The sequence below is a fragment of the Rattus norvegicus genome, chromosome 8 (assembly GCF_021556685.1).
Source record: "Rattus norvegicus strain SHRSP/BbbUtx chromosome 8, alternate assembly SHRSP_T2T, whole genome shotgun sequence".
In the NCBI taxonomy this organism is placed as follows: domain Eukaryota; kingdom Metazoa; phylum Chordata; class Mammalia; order Rodentia; family Muridae; genus Rattus; species Rattus norvegicus.
The window spans coordinates 95,984,833-96,008,482 of NC_141541.1; the positions used below are offsets into that span (position 1 = coordinate 95,984,833).

Genomic DNA, 23,650 nt, shown 5'->3' on the forward strand with positions numbered 1-23,650 from the left:
TTAAATTAGAAACAAAAATTGGTGCCTAAATTGCTTAATTTATACACTGAGACCCACCCAAATCACATTTCCTACTTCATATAGTTAACAAAATGGCATATGTAATAAACTAAGTTTGTATAACAAAACTGTACCAGGTACCATTTCTTTAAACTTATACATCTCTATTATCTATACCCAGACTATACACACATATTTGCTATGTATTTTCTTTTTAATCTCAAATGTTATTTTCTATTAAAAGTATTAATATACATATTATATGGGTGTCAAGTTTGCTGCTTAGTTTGGTCAAGGCACATTAGAACATGAGCTGTGTTCTGCATTCAGCAATAATTGTGGAGTTGATTCAGGCGGGGTTTCATTTGATCATGTCATCACAACAGAAACTGCATGCAAAATATTCTTCGGTGGTCAGTATTTAAAGATGGTAAATAGAGAAATTCTGCCTGTTCATTATTCATCCATCATCCATCCGCTAAGTCTGTCAGGCTTTACCAGACTCGGTGGTAGAGATGTTCTTTGAAGACTCCTCATTTTCTTGAAGACCATCTTTTGTGGAGCTCCTGACACTGTGCCCAGGGCTAGCCTCAATTCTTGGTTCGCCTGTATCTCCCAGAGAATGAGCTACGTGATGGTAAGCCTGGTGCAGGGCTTCTGTGTCACCACTGCTTTGTCCATAAGGAACACCTGTTGAAATAAATACACTTCCTGTGTATCACCTCGTACAGACAAAACAGTCACTCCTTAGTCTCTCAGGAATGCTGAACAAGGCTGTAGGACAATGGCACTACTATAAAAGCAGAGTCAAGCAGAAACTTGGGTAAGCTCTCAGTAGGAAATCATAGCAAGGCGAGACAGGTCCTGATGTAATTGTAAAGTCTAACATTACCAGTCGCTGCCTTCTCATGGTCCTTAAATCAACATCCTTGTGCTGGGTGAAACCACTCTTACACTTTCTACGTGGATGCATCCCTCTGAAGGGCCCTGTCCTTGCCTTACACTACCATTTGCACTCTGCTTGTGTAGTACCATCTCAGTCTGTAACAGTTCTACTCCAAGCATGCTCTTCTAATTCCGCAAGCCACCAAGTATTTCAACATCTTGTTAAAGCAGCTGAGAATCAAAGCTGTTTCTGAATGGCCAAGTCCAGTCACGGGTCCTTTCTGGGCTTGTGAAACACTTGACATTATCCTTTACCTGGTTACTGTTTCTTTTGCACCTTTTCTCCTTCTTGTAATTCCTACTACTCCAGCCAGCACTTTACACGTTTTTATTTGTCAGTGGCCCATTGTCTTAGTTAGGGTTTTCATTGCTGTGAAGAGACGCCATGGCCAAGGCAACTCTTACAGATCAAACACTTCACTGGGGCTGGCTTACAGTTCAGAGGTTAGCTGATTATGGTCATGGTCAGAAGCATGGCAGACATGCAGACATCCAGGCAGACATGGTGCCGGAGAAGGAGCTGAGAGTTATGCATCTTGATCTGACTGCAGCCAGGACAAACTGACTCTTCCGCACTGAGTGTAGCTTCAAAGCCCAGCTCCACAGTAATGCACTTCCTCCAACAAGGCCACACCTCCTAATACTGCCACTCCCCAAGGGCCAAGTATATTTGAACCCCCACACCCATCAAATAGTCTTCCTCTAGTCTTCTTTTAAATACCTCTGAATACTTTAAAAAGCCCAGTTAATTCTTCCCTTTCTCCCCGCCCTGTCCTTTCCTTTGTTTTAAATTATTTATTATTATTAGCCATATATGATATGCATAAAAATACAAAGCATACATGTGGGGGTGAAGGACAACACTGGAGTTGGTCATGCCTACCTACGTTGGTTCTAGAGATTGGGTCACCAGGCTTGCAAGGCAAGAGCCCTTGCCCACTGAGCCATCTCTCTAGACCCTTTCTCTTCTTTTTCAAGGAAGGATCTTATGCAGGCCATGCTGGCCTCAGGCTTGTTATACAGCTTGTGATGACTTTGAACTTCTGATCAAGCGATGGGGTTATAGGCATGCACCATCACGCTTGTTCTACAAAGCACTGGACTCTGAATCCAGAGCCTGGTAAGCACTGAGCAAATGCTCCAACAAGCACAGCAGTGTCTGAGGCCCAGGCTATCAAGACCCAAACCTTACCTATATGCCTGCTTCAGTATTCCCCAATCTACACTTCTGTCCTCTTTAGGATCATCAAACTCTCTAAAAGACATTTGCAATGTCTTGTAAAGTCAACCATACGACATACTCCCAACTAAATTCATTATAGTCCTCACCCAAACCTGTTTTGCTACGAGTGTTTCTTTCTAATTGTAGCTCATTGCACCATTATTTACTCAGTCACCCAGAACACAAAACCTTGGTATCCACCCTTTACTCCTCCTGCACTAGCGGCCTCCCTCTCAACACTGACAAATTTTGAGAAATACTAATAAGAATAACAATTTAACTCTTAGGAATATTTTCTTGATAGTTTATAATTTTAAGAGTGGATTTTTCAGAATTAAGGATTAAGCCATAAAATGGGAAAAATGTAAATAGGGTGACCAGTCTCCTCTTTTGAAATCTATGGCTAATTAATACTCAAAAATAAATCTGTTTATATAATCTCATGTCTATACATAACAGAAACTGTATAGAACACAGCTCTAAGGGGATCTTCCACCCCCGCGCCACTAAATGTAGGAGGAGCCGAGTGTCATGGCGGTGTATGTAGAAATGCTTTATAGTGAGGTTTTCTTTCTAGCTAACCCAAGACTGTTTGGAGCACACACACTAAATAGCAAACATTAAAGTTTATTTAAGTATTAATATTAGAGTAGTTTCCAATAGTTAAAAGGCAGAGTTCTTTGAAGACAACCTGAAGGAAGGATTTGTCCTGCCATCTTTTATACCTAAGTGAACCTTCCTGCCCCCACTACAGTCACATGCTCAGCACACACATCATCATGGTAAAATGATGGGACAAATAAAAACTAAAAACTGATGAAAAAGTCTATCCTTTGTTCGTTTGTTTTGAGACAGGGTCTCACTATGGACCCTTGGCTGACCTAGGCTCTGTAGGCCAGGCTGGCTGTGAATGCAGAGATCTGCCTGTCTCTGAAGTCCTATGATTAAAGGCATGCACCACCACTGCCTGGCAGGAAAATGTCTTTTAGGTGCTTTTATGTTTTTTTTCCCTCTGTTTGTTTGACATCTCAGCCTTTTTAAATTTAAAAAAATTACTTGTGTGTGTGTGTGTGTGTGTGTGTGTGTGTGTGTATGTCAGCGGACAACCTGCAGAAATCATTTCTTCTGTTATATGAGTCCTGGATTGAACTCAGATAGGCAGGCTTTGTAGCGAACACCTTTACTGGCTGAGCCATCTCCAAGGCTGGCTCTTTTTATATAGTCCAAATTGACCTTAAAACTGCCATCCTCCTGTCTTAGCCTACTGCATGCAGGGACTACAGGAATGTACCACCACACCCAGATTTTTTTTTTTTTTTGGTTTACTTTTATTTTATATTTGAAGATGAAAGCATGTCAAAAATATATGTAGCAATGATCCTTGGAAGATGTTGATCAAAAATAAGAGCTATGACAAGATAATGTAGTTTGAGTCTTCTTGAATTTTGATCTAGATGATGACTGCACAGGAGTGTTCAGCATTTAAAAATTCATTAAAATTTTAAGTATGATATAAAAATGTGAGGAGTGTAGAAAACTTTGTGATTCTTTTTTTTTTTTCTTTTTTCTTTTTTCTTGTTTTTCGGAGCTGGGGACTGAACCCAGGGCCTTGTGCTTGCTAGGCAAGCGCTCTACCACTGAGCTAAATCCCCAACCCCAACTTTGTGATTCTTTAAATCAGATGGCTTAGCAGGAGAAAGTGACGCCAGAGAAGCCGTAGGATCTGAGCTTGATCCTCGGCGCCGATGGCAGAAGAGAGCTGACCCGAGAGCTGAGCTATGACATGTGTGCCACGTCATACATGCCTCCAAAGACACAAATCATATACATATGTACACGACTCAAATATTAAAAGTAATATATACTGGGGCACATGAGCTTTTCTGTAGGTGTAGTGTACCGCAACTAGAAACAAATCAGTTCAAACAAAATCTAAGGTGTGTAGAGCTGTTTCGTGATTTCTGTTGTTTTTTATCCAAGTATCTCAGTTTACTGACAAATATTAGCAAATTCTGAGGACCCCTCCCCCACATGGCAAGATGGTTAAAAAGGTCCCAATGTGGGAAATCAAGAGTATATTAAACTTTACATCAAAACAAAATATGCTGATGGGCACAATCTTAATTTCATGACGATTCAATTGGTAATGATAGTTCTACTGCTTACAGTTTGAAAAGGCATCATCCCAAAATTGTTACAATCTGTAAGGAAAATAGTTCAGAATTTAAAGGTGTGACCTAGCCTTTTCCTAAGGAGGGAACTACACAGTGAATAGGGAGACCCAGGCCCCATTTCCCCGACTCATGGTGAACATCGTAGGTGGGCACAACAGCCAGTTAACTCTCACCCTCAGCGCTGCCCTATAGTCAAAGACATTGCTATGAGACTGGATATCTCTAATGTCAATTTCATCTATTTTCCTAGAAATGAATGAAGCCAGTTACTCTCAGGGAATGCTGTAGCAGTTAGAGAAGAGTCAGTTTCCCATACTTTACCTGTTTCTGCTAGTTCACCGCCTGCCATTTCTGGGAGGGCCTTTGCCTTAGGGGTTGGTCTCTCATGATTGTTAAGGTCAACATCCTCGACAGAGTCAAAAGAATCAAGCAGCACCACTGCAGGAACATAAAAGAAAAACGTGAGGAGTGTTGACAACACTGTGTGACTTTTGGTCCAATGAAATTAATCACGTGTAATACTTAAAAACAAATATTTGCAGATAAAAAGTGTAAGTGTATAGCCATGTGTCTCTTTCTACAAACATGATTTTCTGTACAAGAAAATAGACTAACAGCAACATGTACATAAGTGATTCCATATATCTACATTGATGCAGCAGGTAAAAAGCTCAAGAAAAACAAAAAAGAAAACATTTCAAACAGCAGATGGGGTCAAGATAGGCATAGAGGACACCGGACTGAGAAAGGCTTTGAAATTTAATTCCTTAGATACTTAAAATAAAGACATTTTATTCTAAATTATTTAGATGAATATTTGAATAGTCTAATTATTTGCTAATTAATACTTACCATTAGCCAGCATGCCAGTTTTCTCTTCCTCCTAAATTAAAAGAAGAAAATTACATGTTTTGAAGGCAAAGTTACATAAAATGATCACAAAAATGAACAGAGTTCTGAGAAGCAGGAGCTATGAGAGACCAGGAAGCATGTTTTCCTTCACCAGCATTTATCTGAGCCACAGTTTTGTAGGAATGTCTGCGTGTCTCTTCTAAACCTGGACAATTACCAAAATTATATTAGGCCTAAAAAAGATTTGCTTAACGTACCTAGAGGCCACTGCTCATCTACTTTGCTCAAAAAACCAAACCAAACCAAACCAAACCAAACCAACCAACAAAACAAAACAACAATAAAAAACGGCTTTTCTTTCTTTAAAAAAAGAAAAACATCAAAGAAATAAGGCTATTTCACATAGGAGCCTAAAATTATAACATTATCAATCAATCAATCAATCAATCGTTCAAAAATTAATTACCAAGTGTGAATCCAATTCCCCATTTCCTCTGTGGTTTGAAAGACATAACTCCAGACAGGCAAGCTACTAAATAACAAAGCCCACCCAATCTTTAAGGAGCCCTGCCCTTGATTCCCTTCTTGGCTATGTAGAGTGTAGCATTTCGTACAGTTAGAACTTCAGTTTCTTATTATTTTGATTCTTACTCAGCTCCCTGGGAGGATTCCATATTAGTATGCAGAGTATGCTTTCTGGATAAATGGTACTGTCATGCATTTTATTGACTAATTTTCATCCAACACCCAGACTGCCAAATTTCAAAGATAAGTATCACTAAGTTTCTAAAGCTATCATGATGTCACATCAATTTTTTGGTTAATTTAAAAATCATCTTGGTTCTTGCAAACTGAGTGATATATATTCACTCAAGGAAATGTAATCGATACATTAAAATGAAAGCATTTATGTAAAACATCAAAGTGCTATAGAGAATTTATAGTTTTATACATGTTTAAAATATCTTTGTTCTAACTGTGCCCCCAAACAGTAAACAGTGACAACCCCATTAACGGCTACGGCACAGCTTAAGTGATGAGTTACAGGGCACAGGGAGTATTTAATGGTAGCCCTGACACACACTGGTGAGCACTGAGGGCTGGCAAAACTAGAGAGCACAGCTGGATGCCAGCAGAGCAGCTTGATGCCTTATCTTAGCCATGTGAGTTCCAGACTCTAACGCTGCCCTCCTATTGGTCGTGAGGGGTATTTACAGCCTTCCATAAGGACGAGACTCACATTATAACATAGGCCTATGGAAAAGCAGCATTCACACTGTGCTCAACTTCTAAGCTTACCTTAAGGAGTCCACGTAGCAAAGGCCATCTTACATAAAGAGAGCTCCAACTATCATGATTGTTTAATTTATACTGACACCTGAGACTTGCTAAATTAACAATGAGCAAGCCATGAAGAACTCTACCCCGAGTCTTCATATGTGAGTCAGCTGAGGTGACTCGAGCAGACATTAATGGCTGCAAGACAACTGGTATGTACCTGGTTGGGAAAGCTGCCTTTTCCTGACTCAGGGTTTTCTTTGGGACGGGTCTCTTCATCTTTAGTAATCAAAGGTTCATCAGTATCCTCAGCATCTTCAAAATCATCACTGTATGTTTCTGAAGATTGTTGTTAGGACAGAAGGATCACACTGTCAAAGGCAAACTTGAAGAAGGACTGCTGGCTCGCACGGAGGCTCGCTCCAAGTACAAGCCACTGAGGTGATAGCACGAAGGAACTTCCCAATAGCGTTTTTCTTTCCTTTTTCTTAAGGAATGAGTCAATGTAAATTGAAGACTATCTCAGGGTTATTTTATTTTCTATACTTTGTCATGTTCCTTACATAAATATAAGCCCTACTGGACGTCTGCTGTTCTCCAGTCCTGGACAATGCGTGCTGTAAAGCCCCTAGGTAATATTTCAGGGCCTTTGCAGTGGAAGGAAAAGGTGTCTCCAAGTTAACTGACCTCATCTGTCTACCTTTGGGGAAGATGGGGCAGGAGCTATTTGGCATCAGTTTTTATATTCTTTACTGTTTTTGATCAGAGACTGAGATCAGTGGGCTGGGGGAGGGACCCTCTGAGCATGGAAGAACTATGGTGTGGGTGTGCACAGCAGAATGGACCAGCAGGACAACTGCGCTTGCTTCAGCGTGTGACCCGGGAGTAGGAGCTGGGACGCTTCACCCCACTACCCCTGCCTCAGTACGGTGGTCTACTGTAAATGCTCTGGCCTTAAATTTCTCATCTGTGGAGATGACAACCGTACTTACCTCAGGGAACACAGATCTGAGAGCTAAGCAGTATATAAGGAGCATTTCCTCTGCAGCATGCACAAGCTGAGGGCCAAGTAGGAGGTGTAATGAACAGTACTGACGGTAGGGTTAGAGCTGGCTTTGCTTAATCTGTGTGAGAAGTTACTGAAGCCAGACCTCCCTTTTTCTTCTTCTTTCTCTAGGGTCTTGCACACTCTAAGTAAGTACTCAGCCCTTCCTTCTAAATGGGAAAATTGCTAATGTACATTATTCTAAACTACATTTTAATATTTCATTTAGTTACTGAAAATTATAGGAAAATATTACCATATTAACATATTAATGACCAGAGTCCTTCCTAGAATCTGTCATGAATAGAGCTAGAGTGAAGTAATGAGGAAATGTCACAGGTCAGTACCCAATCTCACCAACCACGGCCACACTGAGCTAGTCTGTAGTATTCTAACCACTTTGGCAGAAGGATATTACACATTTAAAATACTCTCTTCTATTAACTTCAAAACAAGAATATGCTCTTAAAATTCAGATGAAGTAAATCACAGACAATGAGAAGTCTAACTGCTCCTGTCTGGAGACATTTACCATCCTTTATTGGCAACTTTATCTGTAAACTGATCTGAAAATGTGATCTGAAAATCCTTCTCCTCTGTCATGCTAGAGTTAAAGGGACTGGATTTAAACTTTATTGTGAACAATTTGACAAAATGTATGAAGTAATTGTTTTTAGACATCAAGTATCTGTCAGGGAAATGTGATTCTGCAGAGATATAAACAAATGAGACGAGAGTCCACAGTCACTGAGGGTGAGCACGTTTTGGAGTATGGGGGATGGTGGGCAGTTTCAATGAGCTGGGAAGACACAGAGTTCAGATGAGCACAAGCTGTGGAGCAGGAATGAGACACGAACAGGATATGTAAAGAGTTCTGGAGGAAATCCGTGTGGGTCACTGGGGATGGGTCCTTTTGGGTTGTTACTAAACACTAAACCCTCCGTGTCCAGGTTGTGTTGAACAGTTCCCTCAGGTCTCACGAGGCAGGTAAGTGGAAGGACCCCGTTTATCACTGTGGACTTTTAGAAGAAACCTCAGAAGGAAATGCGGTAAGTGTAGCAGACTAATGATTCTCAGTGGCTGTCCTAGACGCCGCTGAGTAAAACAAGAAGTGCCTCAAACGGATCACGGTGCACGTCTGAGTGTCTACCAGTGTTAAAGGAAGAATGAAATCCAAGTAATGTCATAAAACCCACAACATCCAACAAGAGCAAGAGGAGAATAGGACCCCAGACCCGCAGCGAGCAGCCAGAGACCCGGAACAGAGCAGATCATATCTATAGGAAGATCAACTTTACAGAGACTGAGAAAAATAAACATTATAAGGGGAGTGAAACACTTAAACCTCAAAGAACGTCTAGGGAAAAGGAAAGAAATGGATGCAAACAAGCAGACTGAAGAAGGGAGCAGTGGCCATAAAGGCTTAGGAGCCTAGACTGGAGCCCTGACAGGAAGTGGTCTGAGGTGGAACTCACTGCTCAGAACCTGAAGCATAGGCCTGGGCACTAAGTAGTAATGGGATCTGGACAGGGATGACAGCACAAAACGACACAGCACAAAATGGTGACAAAAGATGAAGCAACACAGGAGAGATGTTAAACATCGTCAAGCAGGATGAAGACAAGCTAAGCAGCCTGCACGGTCAGAATCTGAAAGCTACAACACAGAAGTAAAGAGAAAATCCTGTCAACACCAACAGGCAGGCAGGCAGGCAGCTCAGTGCGCCTGCATATCCACAGATTGTACATCTGTGGATTCAACCAACTGCGGACCAAAAGTATGTGAAAACAAACCAGGTCTGCACCTGACACGTGCCTTTCCTCTTTGTCATCCTCTGTAAATGAAGCAGAGTAATGCCATTTATCCTGTACTTACAGGTTTAACGTGAGCAAACTAGAAATGGCAAAGTACATGTGAGGATGTGCATGGGTCAGACGCAAATACTAATCATTTAGTAAAATCAACCTGAGCACACAGCTCCTGCAGGGGACTAAAGTCAAAAGCTCCAGATACCTAGGGAAGTGTACACACAAAGTAACTATAAAAAGAGTTGAGTGACTTCACGAAAAATGTAGGTAGTCAGAAGGAAAACATTGGAAAAAAAAAACCCAAACTATCTAAAAAGCCTACATTGAGAAAGTGTCCCTTCACTTCCTCTTATTTGTTTCATCAGGGTCTCACTGCAGAGTCTAATCTAGTCTTTAACTCAATTTCCCTGCCTCGGCTTCCCAAGCCTTGATGTGAGCCATCACACACATACTCTTTAATAATGGGTATTCCAAACAGTAAAGCTAAGACTTTGTTCTTAACAGCAGCATGAACTCGATGGCTTAGAGAGGGTTCCTCGTGCTGAAAAAAACATGTAGAAACTACAATCCAGGTACCAGAGTAAAGTCCAGTTACCGGAATACAGAGTACAGGACTGACAGTAAGCAGTGAACCAAGGCAAATCTTTACATGGATACACTTCACACTCCTTAAAAGAGCTTCAACAACAGTAATAACATATGCTGGTATTTTAAGACAAGTGGAACAAACATTACCTAAAAATAGCCATCTTGAGGCAGTATTTCAATGTTACTACAATTCATATAAAGTAGAATATTATTGAAAATACTCTAATATGGAAAAATATGTGTGGTTTCTAGCCACTAAGCAAAAATACAACAAAAAGGTTTAACTAAAAAGCCAAAAGACAGAATAGAATAGAATTCTACAAGTAAAGCAGGAGAACACAGAACAAAACAATAAAAGACGGAAAACAAGCTGGGTGTGAAATCCAGGACTCAAGAAGCCAAGGCACAAGGATTGATGGGAGTTCATGGTAGGCACAGGCTACATAGCAATGTTCTTATCAAAACACTAAAAATGAAAACAATGTTCATAACCGTATCAGTAAACTGCGTTTGTAAAGGTAGATGCTTATCAATTACACACTAGAGGCGACCGGCTTAGTCAGAAAAGCAAAACCCAGCTAGGACAAACCATTTTAAATAACACACACCCCTTTAATACCAGCACTTGGCAAAGACAGGAGGATCTCTGATTTTAGACCAGCCTGGTCTACTTAGTGAGTGTAGGGCTAGCCTCCTTTACAGATAAGTCAAAGCCAGCCAAAACTGTAAAGACAGACTCTATCTTTAACACAGAGCCAGAAGAGAGAACAGGCTGTTTCCTGCCACCACATATTGGAGGCTGTTGTTCTGTCGTTGGACCCCACAGTCTCTGCACAAAACATCACCACCCAGCTTCAACATAGAGGGCAGTGGTTCTTACTTAAAAATTCTTCACTGTTGAGATTATAACCGGCACTGTACACTCTGCCTCTCAGAGAACTTACATGATTTACCTTTTCAGTACTGTCCTTACACACGTTTTGTACTATAAGTCGTATCATTTTTTTCAGTGCAGTTACCTGGCAGTTCCTCGTGTTCTGATTCATTCTCACGTCCACCTTCAGCTGGTTCTACATTACCTTGATATCTGGAATAACATTTAACATGTACTATTACAGATATATATATATATATATGTATATATATATTCATACAATACATGCTGTATTGTTTTAAATTTTCTAGAAATTCAAAATTTTAAATTATGTGTTTTCAAGTTCTACCAATTTTTTTTACCAAAGCTAAAAATTGGAGTGATAGAAGGAAAACATTTTGAAAACAAAAGATTCTTAGAGCTTAAAATTAAATTATAGCAGCATAAATGATCAAACAAAAGTATTATTTTTCTTAAATACAAACCACATAGTTTTATATGTGTGCATATGAATATGGATATGCACTGTTCCATGAATTAGGCAACTCTTCTTCACAGAGATTAGGAATTATGAGATATGAGAATTAAGTAAAGTTTACAGGAAGGCCAAAACAACAACTCCATAAAATGAGATTAGTATTTGTATGCCAAGAAGAAGTTTAACTCTTAATGGAAGCTGAGCTGGGGCTCGCAGCGGTTTGGATGATAATGGCCCCATAGGGTGATACTCTTTAATACTTGTTCCTCAGTTGGTCGAACTGTTTGGGAAGGATTAGGCGTGGCCCTGTTGGAGAAGGTGTGTTACGGGGGCTCAGTCTGTATGGTTTCAAAAGCCCAGTGTTCCCAGTTAGCTCTCTGTGCCTGGTGCTGCGGATCAAGATGTGAGCTCTCGGCTGTTCCTGCTGCGTTTTCCTGGTGCTACTGTATCTGCTGGACCAGAAACCAAGCATCTTTAAAGTTGGTCACAGTTTCCACTCACTATTCTACCAGCTCTTTCAGTTCTACCTTTGTGTTCTTAAAACCCTAAACAAACTGATTTCATTTATAAGAAGAAACACGACTCTATGGATAGTTAAGCTAAGGAAGGTAAAGATCTTAGAAAGGTTCAAGGATGCCATGATTAACTGTACAACAGTGACCAGCTCAATCAACTAGGATTTCTATATAAATAAGGTTCCTGATAACCAACAGAGTTACCACACGCAGAGGTAAGACACAAGCCAAACCTGTTTTTGCTTCTTTGCATTTATAATACAAATTTATAATAAAGCCCTGGATTTTTATTTTCCTCTGCCAATAGAGAGCCAATTTCTTTCCTAGCAAAGACTTGGCAGTATACTACTATTAAGGTATGAAATTTCAGGTATCTAAAGGCAGAATGGAGATTCAATTACACCTTAACATACTCTGTCTACACATAAGAAAAACCATGACTATAACGAACACAGAATATAGTTAAAAAGATAAACTTTGAGGTGGGAAAATGGCTGTTGGTAAAGTGCTTGCCAGATAAGCAAGATGACTTGAGTTCCTATCCCTGGAAACCACATAAAAAGCAAGGCACAGTGCTGTGTGCCTGTAATCCCAGCGATGACAAGCTGGACACAGGTGGATCCCTGAAGCTTGCTGGTCAGCCGTGACTGGCAATCTCCAGGGTCACTGAAGGCTGCATTTCCGGAAAAGGTGGAGAGAAATTAGGGAAGATGCCTACCACCAAACCCTGGCCTCCATATATTAAAAAAAAGAAGCTGAGATTTGTCGGTTTATCTACTAGAATACTAGAATTCATGCACATATAGAAAAATCACAAAGTTAGTTAATATTTTTATTGTATTTACCTATGTAAAACTCTGAATTGTGCAGAGTCGTCAGAATCCAGTTCTTGATTTAATTTTGAATAATCAATAGAAGATGTCAAGCCTTTCTCAAGCCTGGCAAAGAACTGCTCTTTCTCCTCTTGTTCTTCTAATGTGTCCAGGCCCAAACCTAGAGTGCTATGATGGAGCTCAGAAGCAACCAATTCTACAGAGAAATGAATGAGAAATAATTTTGTTAATGTGCACAACTTTGAAAAAACTCAGTAATGCTTTTTTTATGGACACTATACAGGAAGCTCCCACCCACCAAGCAGAGCTACACAAGGCTGTAAGTTTGAAACTGTCTCTAAGTTATGATTCTGATTCTCTGGGGAGATATATGACCTGTCTGTATGGTCTGGCGATGTAAGCTGAGGGACAGTCTCTGACGGTCAGGAACAGTGACTTCCCCATTCAGACCCCAGGCTCACCATTAGCTTCTAAGCTGTCAACACTTAAGACGGAGGTTCCACTGCTCTTAAGAAACTGGACTTTTTCATTTTCCTCTTCCATGTCCGTAATAGGTTGATAGGTCTTCTTTGTCTTCAAATAGCTCACATTTGTCCCAAGCAGTCCTGAGGACAAGACTACGAGTTGGTATTCATGTTTATAGTCAGGGACCTGTCTATATCCAGGGAGCTGTCTGGTTCATAATGCCAACACAAGAATACTGTCTTATTAACTTTGTGCTTAAAGACTACAAAACAAATCTGTCATACTATACAAAAAAATAACTAGACCTAGAATTCACAAAAATCTATAATTCTGTTTGATTACAGTACTCTTAATTTTAAAATGAACATTTCTAAAATTTGCATAAGATTCCTTTACACAGTTTTGCTGCTTGAAGTAGACGGTGGAGAGTATGAGCCAGCACACAGAACTCAAGGTAGAACAAATACGAGGTCTACACAAGATCCTTGTTGGTTTAAGTATCATTCCAAGAAAATACCAGAACACATTTTTCAAACACTGGGAAAGGCTCACACCTGGGTATGTGTAATATTGTTGGGGAGGGGGATGATATCATAGTCTCTAACAATATTTTTTGAATGTTTTCCTTTCTCTGAAACTGAACTATAGTGGACATATTAAAAATGTAAAAACAAACGAACCAACACATGTTTCATGATTGATTCCTGTAACAGTCAGCTTCAGCTACCTACTTGATGCAGATCCTTGGCTGGATTCCTGGATCAAGTTCTTTATGGCTTTATGTGAGCAATGGTCTTACAAGGTCAGGCAGTAATTTCTACACTGCTGTACAAAGTCAAGGCCTACCCACAGATGTTACGGATGACTAAGTGTGAACCATGTTTGGGGCACTGCTGTGGCAACTTCTCACTCTGGCTCTAGAGCTGGGCAAAAGAGGTGACCCAGACAAAAAAGGCTCATCAGAGACAACACAACAGAAACTCTCAGATAATGTGGTTACAGTTTCACTTACTAAGCAAAACCCATTAGCTTTATGACAACTAAAAAACAAAACAAAACTCCAATATCCCAACAGAATTTGGTCAGTTTTACTGTTTAATGGTAGCTACTCAAGACTGGTAATGGATGTATCCCCCCTCAGGATGGATATGGAGGTCTATCAAAGCTTCTTCAATCTGATGGCAGGACTCTTGTGATTACAATAATGCCTGGTAATAGAACACACTCTGAATTCACTAAACGCTTGTGATGGGGTCAGGGCAAGATACACTCTGGGCATAGTATAGTGGAGCTCTTTTGTGGGCTTGCGAAGGCTAATGGGTTTGTGCCTTGTCTAGCTTTCTCTGCTATTTTACTGACTATACCTACTTTGGATTGAGAACTTCTTAAAAAAAAAAAAACCTGATAATTTTAGTTGCTACAGGCAAGTGCTTTTATTCCAAGATCTATTCTTTCCTTTTTTCTAGTATCTTCTAGAAAAAAAAAAGGTTTTAATGCCAATCAAGTCCCAAATCCTTAACAATAAATTTCAAATTACTTTACCCTTTGATATTTTTCTTATTTATTTTATTCATTCATTCACTCACTCGCTCATTCACTCACTTTATATCCTGATGGCACCCCTCCCCTCCCAGTTTCTCCTCTTCCCCCATCTCACCCCCAGCACATCAAGTCACTGCAGGACTGGGCACATCCTCCCCCTCCCCCCCCCCCCCATAGAGGACAGTTAAGAGAACTAGTTAAGAGCCTAGTTAAGAGAACAGGATCCTCAGGCAGGCATATCTTTTTTGAACACTAACGGAAAAAATGATTATAGAAAAGAATTCTTTACAGGCATACTTAGCATTGTTGCATGGTGTGGGGGAGTCATGAAAAATCACCCTGATGCTTTAACTGAGGAAATCCTTTTATGAATTGTAGCGTTAAAAACAAAAAAGCAAATAACACCAACACCAGTAAAATGCTAATGAGAACTGTGAGATCTATGCTGACATGGGAAGAGAAGCCTTCCCATCCATTCAAGGCTCCCAAGTCCAGGAGTGCCACACAATGTGGAAGGGCCCCTGTGGTGTTCTAAGCTCAAACGAGAGAACACTTTATGTTAGCAGGGAGCCAGAAGGGTTACTACAGGACGATGTGAAGCAGTGATACTGAGTCTTACTGGACAAGGCAGAGGAGTCAGTAGGGAAGCATGGGCTAAGAAGTTAGGCCCAGAGGGATCCAAAGGTGTTTCTAGAAGACAGAATAACTGAGTGTGGCTGGATCACATGAGGTAGAGAGAGCTACCATCAGATTATGTAGAACCTTAACTGGCAGTTTAAAGAATTCAGGTTCAATCCTGTCTGAGGGATGAAAAGAAAAACAAACAAACAAAAAACTTGCAACAATTATAAAAGCCATAGGTAAAAAATCTTCCTGTCAACAGGAGAAACAGAAAAATGTTATTACTCAACATGGTTGTGCTTAACCCTGGCCCACAAGTACTGCAAACACAGCAGTAGTTGTTTTTCTTTACAACTGTGGCAGCATCATGAAGAGAAGTCTGTCATACACAGTGTGACTTGCTTCAGGTCAGAAACAGCACTACATATGATACACACCTATTGTATATGTGAGCAACACTTAAGGTCACATTGCATGTGACTGGGGACATCCTGGGGAAAGTATGAAGACGTGTGAGAGAAGATGTTACAGGTGAGAAAGCTTCCCATGACTTAGTAGCAAACGGAGATCCCACATTAAACCTGTTTGTTAATTGGTTACATGGACACAGCGGCAGATTATTTATTAAATTACCCTAAGTCTATTTATATCATTAGATATATGTAAATATACTCACTCAATTTATCTCCTTAATTTGAATGGATATGAATGGTCTTAATGCAAACTAATGCAGAAAGGCATTCTCGGTTACATGACGTATAATACGAAGGTCGACTGGAGCCTCAGAAATCCACCCCATTAGTATTACTTCCTTTACAGTGTACTGGTGCAGTAGTACAGTCTAGAGTTAAGTCTTGACTGACCTCTTGTGGTCAAATGATTTAAAACAACAACAACAAACTTTACCATCATCTTCAAAACCATCTTCAGCTATCCACCAAGGGGCCGTGTCTTTCTTCTTTCTGTCTTTGTTAGGCTGGCTAGGTGTTTCATTTGAATTTTCAAAAGAATCATCTGAAAGCTGAATTAAATACAAGTTACTAAATTTTAAAATCCATTTCAAATTACAAAATCCCAGACATTACTACAATATTTGCTTTTATTTTTTACTTCTCACAGTCAATTATCACATGAGCAACGGCCTAAGAAATAATGTATAAATCCTATCTTCAGACACTGGTGGTCAAACTTAAAACTCAAGAATATGTCTTTGAATACCAATATATATGCAGAATTAAACAAGCAAGATACTGTGGTGGTTTGAATGGAAATGGCCCCCATAGGCTCATCGGGAGTGGTACTATTAGGAGGTGAGGCCTTGTTGGAAGAAGTTTGTCACTGAGGGTGGCTTCGAAGGTTTCAAATGTTCAAGCCAGGTCCCAGGCCATCTTCTTCCTGCTGACCCAGATCCAGATGTAGAACTCACAGCTCCCTCTCCAGCACCATGTCTGTCTCCCTGCCATCGTGCTTCCCACCATGATGAGAATGTACTAGCCCTCCGAACCTGTGGGCCAGCCCCAATTAAATCTTTTCCTTTACTAAGAGTTGCTGTGGTCATGGTGTCTCTTCACAGCATCAGAAACACTAGATAAGACAAGTACAACAACAAAGTAAGAAAATCTGATCAATATACTTGCTTAGAAAAGAAATAGATGATGACATCCTATATTCTGGACATTTTCTAGGGCCTAAGAACAAGAGGCAACTGAGCAAACCTCTTATGGTGACAGAGTTCTGGGGTCTTAGTGGGTGAGATGTAGTAACCACGGAAACAAACATTTTGTCCCAGATATTAATAAACATGTATGCATTTGCCCTTTTCTGCTCCTTGGCTATTATTTTACTACAATTCTGAATCACTTCTAACCTCAACAGCTCTCTCCCTTCTAGCCAATAAGGAAGCCTTCCTCTTTCGAGATAACAGAGAACTAAAGGACACTCTCCTCCTCATCCCATCGCCAAGCTTGAATTCTGTGAGACTGCCTCCCCACTCAAAAGTCACCACTGTTACTCCTCTGCTCTCAAGAGAACCTGCAGAGGACTCACTTTCCCTCTCCATCTCCTGGCTCCTTGGCTATGAAGTCTTGCTATCTTCACTTCCTTAGCCTCCTCTCTTCCCACTCACCTCCCAGTTTCCCGTTCAGCACTATGTATCTCTAGTGCCCACTTTCCAAATGCCTGTCACAAAGAAAAAATGGTCAGTCACCCATCAACCACATCATGGTGACTGACACCTCACAGAATGCCCTACCTAGGAATTGAGCAGCGTCCTTCCTGGTTCTCTTTAGCTCTGTGGCCTTGTACATAGCTAGTTAACAGTTAGTTAACTTCATCCAAGATTTCTTGTTGACTGTTGTTACAGTATATTTGAACCTGTTTCTAGTTAGGGTGTGTCTCAGCCCTTAGTGCACATCTTCAATCCCGCTGGCTAGAATACAGACACACCCTTGGTACTCATCTTTGATCTTTAATGAAGGTAAAGTTAGTTTGTAGAAGGAAGTACCCATGTTTGAAAGTGATGTCTAATTGAGTGGCAGACAAAGTGACAAATCAGAGAAAGATTTGAGAGAAGAGGATATGCCCAACACTCATGAAAAGAGAGGGGAAAGGGAAGGTGCTTATGGGAAAGAGACAGTGCAGAGGAAGAGAGTACAGTACAGGAATACAGTAGAGTTCATGGAGAGCAGTGCAGAAGAGCATACAGTACAGGAATACAGTAGAGTTCATGGAGAGCAGTGCAGAAGAGAGTACAGTACAGGAATACAGCAGAGTTCATGGAGAGCACAGTGCAGAAGAGCATACAGTACAGGAATACAGTAGAGTTCATGGAGAGGACAGTGCAGAAGAGTATACAGTACAGGAATACAGTAGAGTTCATGGAGAGCACAGTGCAGAAGAGAGTACAGTACAGGAATACAGCAGAGTTCATGGAGAGCAGTACAGAAGAGCATACAGTACAGGAATACAGTAGAGTTCATGGAGAGCAGTGCAGAAGAGAGTACAGTACAGGAATACAGTAGAGTTCATGGAGAGGACAGTACAGAAGAGAGTACAGTACAGGAATACAGCAGAGTTCATGGAGAGCAGTGCAGAAGAGCATACAGTACAGGAATACAGTAGAGTTCATGGAGAGCAGTGCAGAAGAGAGTACAGTACAGGAATACAGTAGAGTTCATGGAGAGCAGTGCAGAAGAGAGTACAGTACAGGAATACAGTAGAGTTCATGGAGAGCAGTGCAGAAGAGCATACAGTACAGGAATACAGTAGAGTTCATGGAGAGCAGTGCAGAAGAGAGTACAGTACAGGAATACAGTAGAGTTCATGGAGAGCACAGTGCAGAAGAGAGTACAGTACAGGAATACAGTAGAGTTCATGGAGAGCAATGTAGTAGAGGGAGAGGGCAGAGCTGCACAGAGAGGGAGAAGGAGGCAGTTTTACTGATGGAGTTTTACAGAGATAAGCTAGAGAGAGAATAGACTATACAAAGATGAAGACAGAATGAGCCAGAGAATGGGAAGGAGCCAGAAGATTAGAAGGGATTGCTAGAGGTAGTTTGAGGTCAAGCAGAACAATTCAGAGGCCAAGAGAAAAGCCAGATTGAATAAGTCAGCTGGGAGAGGAGTCTGATCCAGGACAGTCGAGTTGAACAAGCCAGCCAGAGCTCAGAAAGTACAAGAAAGGGTGAGTCCATTCAGCAGTAAGTCACAGAGGCGGAAAACATTCTAAGCCTAGATTAGATTGTATGGAGGCTAGAGGCTTCCAGGACTAGGCCTACGTTAGCAGACAGAGGCAACCTCAGAGATGACAGTTACATCAGGCAAATAAAAGTTACTCTTACTGCCTTCCTCGTCCTTTTCCATTCTCCTTCTATAGCCCCCCTACCCCCACTCCCTGGGGAGAAATCATGTTTATTACCTGCCTTCTCGGTGTTAGGATCTGGACCTGGTTTATCTCACTCTTTAAACAACCTCGAAGAGATCACTTATGAGAACCTGAAACCCAGTTACACGTGCTAAAGGGTGAAGCAAGTGGGATCCAGATCTACTGAGGAACCACTGAGGACTGTCTGCTTCCCACTGCTGGCCATGCACCTAGGAAGGTGACCGTCTAAGGTCTGAATGTCTGGTATCCCTATCACTTTCCAGGTGGCCTTTAAACACAGTACCACACGGAAACATTCCACTTCTTGCCTCCCGAACCAAAGTTTCTTTGTTTCCATACAGGGATAGACCCACTGGCCACTCAGAGCTATGGCAAAGATCAGAAAGACAGAGCACGAGTCTCCTCCCTTCCAATACACAGTAGGTGTTCTGGCTTTCGAAACCTTCTCCACTGCCTTGCAGGTTACTATCATCACACAGAACCAGAAAAATGGCCCTCAGATAGTAAAGATACTGCAAATCAGGGCCCTGGTGAACGAATACATGGGGGGTGGGAATAACAGAGCATACGACTCGCCAATTTCATGCCTAGGCCAACATTAGAGATTAACATATATCCACACTCGCACTTGCATGATTGGTCAGAGCAGCGTTATTCATGACTGTCCGAAATGGAAGGGCCCCAAATGCTGTCAATTGAATACTTAATAAGCAAGGTGCATTCTATCTACAAAATGGCAAACTACTCACTAAAGGCATGCTGTCGCACACATAAACCCTGAAAACACCATGTTAAGTAAAAGAAGCCAGACTTCAAAGACCACACAGCCTATATGGTTCCATTTCTATGAATATCTGTAACAGCGAAACTTGGAGACAAAGCAGTAAGTGACAGCCTAAGGCTGGGGAAGGACAAGGAGCCCAGAGAAACTGCTAAAGGATAAGGGGTTTCTTCTTAGGAATGATACATGTATTCTGCAACTGACTGGTGAAGCCTATGTAATTCTAAAACAGTTGTCATACATACTATACGTGGGTGAATTGAATGATGTATAAATTATAACTGAAGAAAGTTAACTTTGAAAAAAAATGGGTTGAACCACTCTCCTATAACCAGAAATTGAGCAAAATGTTTGTTCAACATGGTTCTCTCCCTCTCCGTGTATGTGTATATGTGTGCCTGCGTGCGTGCTTGCGTGAGCACGTGCACACATGCACCATGAAGGGAACCGCTGGAGAGACTGGGTGAGAAGATGGCATTGAGCTAACAGGTGCCAGCATTTGAAATGAGAACGAACTGAGGACTGCTGGGTAGTTCTGTAGGTGGGAGAGAAGGCATGTGCTGATGGGGTGGGTAATGTTTTCAGATGAAAGCGCTTACAAGACAACTTTACAATAAATACTACAAGAAATACGGCTTTAGCTTACCTCCTTCATAAACCGTTCAAATTCTTCATCAAGGTCTACTTTGGAATAGTGGGCCATAACTAATAATTTTCACGTCACAAAGAAAGTATCCTAAAATTATTTACAGCATTGGAAACCCTGAATGGCAGAAACAGAAGAAAAAATAAACACCTCTTGAGGAAAACAACATCATTAAAGCAACACTACTTTAAACTTCAACTTATCAAGACAGTCTTGCATATGGACACACTGATATAACTTGACAATTATACTGCAATTGCAATACATCATTGGAAGTCTAATTCATTGAAACTAATTGTCTTGTGAATGTTATCTTCTCAAGGTCAGTTAAGAGGTGGGCTCTGAGATACTTTCCTGTATATGTATTTGTCTCTGCTAATACCTCTCATAATCAAGGTCCACACAGAGAATATTTTTTTTTATAAAACGCAGGAAGTGGAGGGACCATTTTTTTTTCTTGTAAAGCACAGTACAGGTTGTCCTGCTTCATTTATGTATTTTCAAATTAAGGGTTTTGCAAAATGGACTTTCTACAACCAGGGATTTTTTTCCAGATATAAACAAAGTGAATTTACAAGACTCAGAATATAACAAAGAATTTAATGATGCATATCTGAAATCCCTACACTTTAATTGGGAGGCCAGCCTGAGTTTCAGGTTAGTCTGAGCTATACAATAGAACTGTCTTAAAATATCCCCAAGGAGCACAAAATACCCTTGAAAGTTAATGACATGCACTAATTACTATTTATGTTTCTCTTGAAACAAAGGCAGGCTAAACAAAACCGAATACCTTGAATGGGATCTAGTCAAGATGCAGCTTAAAGCTCAACTTCAGATAGGTGAGGTCATCTTCAGATCCTAACTTCTGGATTTAACTCTTTGGGGCAACACAAACAAACCCTACTTTTCTTTTCTAAGGGTAGCAGCGAGAGGACTCGAGCGTATAGTTTGCCCACCATCTTCCAGGAGAACACCTAATGCTTTTATTTGCATTTTCGACCAATAGGTCCAAGGGACAGGATGAGGAGTTGGACAAGCAACTTAGTCAGAGGCAAACCCCATGAAAGGGCCCTCAGCCAGGTGTGTCCAGGCTGCAGGAAGCGCAGATTTGGCGGCTGGCTCGAAGCAAATACACACCAACTTGAAGTCCTGGCAGAAGAGCGGAATAACGCGAAAAACAAAGTTCGGAGACCGGGCCTGAGGTACAACCTGGAAACAACAGGGTCGCGGACCACCACAACGCCTCACCTACCTGCTCCTGGGATCCCGCGCTCTCCCGGAAAGTCTGGGGCAGCCAGCTGTTGTCAAGGCAACATACCTCCACGGGCGGGCTCCGGGGTATCACGTGATCCCCTTGCCATGTGACCCACGGAGCATCCAGACAAGCTGCCGGTCTTCCGGTGTCTTTCAAATAAAGATTGGAACCATCACGGCTCTGCAGGGTGTGGTGGCCTTAAGGGATGTGGGCGCCTCAGCAGTGTGCACATCCTGCCTTCTCTTCACTCCCTGAAATTCTGAACTCAGCCTGCCAGCCGCGAAGACCCGGGCGCAAGCGCACAATCTGGAGCTAGCGCTTGGCTTCCTGGGAGTTGTAGTTTAGAAATTTTGTGCTCGTCCTTCTGCAGCGGGTTTCTCTTCTTTCCAACCTTTTCATTTGAAAACTGTTGTCCAGGTTGAAAGTTTTAAAAAACGAATTACGAGGGTTTATTCCCTTCACGTAATAAGCCATGTATGAGTGCTGTGAGAAAAATACAAACGTATTAGAAGTAATTCTGGTGTTAGAAGAGACGTCCGCCACCCAGTGGACAAGCAGTTGAAAATACACAACACCAAGATTCTCAGAGCCTTGCACTCGCTCAGCAGCTCTGTTTTTTTCTGGTATCTCACTTTTCAAAACCATCTTCTACAATGGCTTGCTTGAGTCTTTTGTGCTCCCTTCCTCCCTTTCCCTACCCGCTCTCTCTATCCCCCTTTTTTCTTTCGCTCTCTGGATACGTGTACTCACCCAGACACACCAAATCAGAGGACACCATTTTGGAATGAAAGTAAAATCTTCAAACAGTAAAGGCCCGAACTTTTCACTCAACAATACATATCGACATCTGAGTGTGTACAAGCCAGAAACAATAATAGAGACCGGTTTTAAGCTACCATTTATTGAGCACTTGATGAGAGCTTTATGTATATTATTAAATTCTTATAGTTTTCAAGTCAATTTAATTCAGCTTATGGCTTTGTTTTTAGTACATATTGAACTGAGCACATTCCTTGCCCTATAGACGTTGGTACTGTGACACAGACAAGTAGCCCAGACAACTGTTAAAGGAGTGCAGTGAGAAGAATTATGGTGACTGGTCGCATACATGAGCTGAGAAAGTTTGGGGATTTTTCCACTTGAGGTCTCATTTCAGTCTCACTCATTATAGTTTTTTTTTTTTTTTTTTTTTTTTTTTTTTTTTTACCATCAACTTGCTAGGGTCCAAGACTGCCAGAGAATGATACTGCAAACTCAAAAGGCAAAGAGCATTTATTCAGAAGAATTTCCTGCATGGAGGGGTCTCCCCGTTCTGGAATGACACCTAGTGGGTTTGCAGACCTAGCTTTTATAGTCAGTTAGGGGAATGCCAGGGAGGGGTATGAGACCTTTTACCTTGATTGGTTAACTCTATCTCTAGAGATCTGACTCTGACTTAGGGCTCTGGAGACTTATCAGGTTGTGTGTGTGTGTGTGTGTGTGTGTGTGTGTGTGTGTGTGTGTGTGTGGTGTCTCTTGTTCATTCTAGCTACCTATTCTTACCTCAGACTAGATGACAAGGTGTCCTGAGATTGTCTGCCTGCAGCTTAGTTGGCTGTTCACAGGACCTTGAATCCATGTTCTCATTTCTGGGAAACAGAAACTTAGGCCTAGTCTCCCAAACTGACAACATGCAGTCTGTCATGGAGTCAGCCTGGCTGTGAGCTTAGTCTCTTCAAACTGAGTATTTGACCAATAACTGTTTAACTATCAGTTCTAGTAGATTCTGTTCCTACTGTATACGAGGATCATCTTCTACCCTCACCCTTCACCCTCACTAATATTGTGGAATTAATAACCTTCA

At 41.3% G+C, this 23,650-nt stretch overlaps 1 protein-coding gene across 3 annotated transcripts in view; it reads right to left on the minus strand.

Moving 5' to 3' along the window:
- Cep162 (centrosomal protein 162) overlaps positions 1-21,839 on the minus strand; it is a 58,464-nt gene extending 36,625 nt beyond the window's left edge. Inside the window, exons 1-10 of one of the 3 annotated variants that reach the window (XM_087561225.1) lie at positions 21,805-21,839; positions 20,550-20,666; positions 16,147-16,261; positions 13,074-13,217; positions 12,625-12,808; positions 10,932-10,999; positions 6,692-6,810; positions 5,194-5,224; positions 4,663-4,779; positions 499-690 (exon numbers count right to left, since the gene is read on the minus strand). In XM_087561225.1, coding sequence (XP_087417351.1) covers positions 499-690; positions 4,663-4,779; positions 5,194-5,224; positions 6,692-6,810; positions 10,932-10,999; positions 12,625-12,808; positions 13,074-13,217; positions 16,147-16,261; positions 20,550-20,606 — 1,027 coding nt within the window. In that variant the 5' untranslated portion in view covers positions 20,607-20,666; positions 21,805-21,839. 3 annotated transcript variants of the gene reach the window in all.
- Between the last annotated feature and the right edge of the window lie 1,811 nt (positions 21,840-23,650).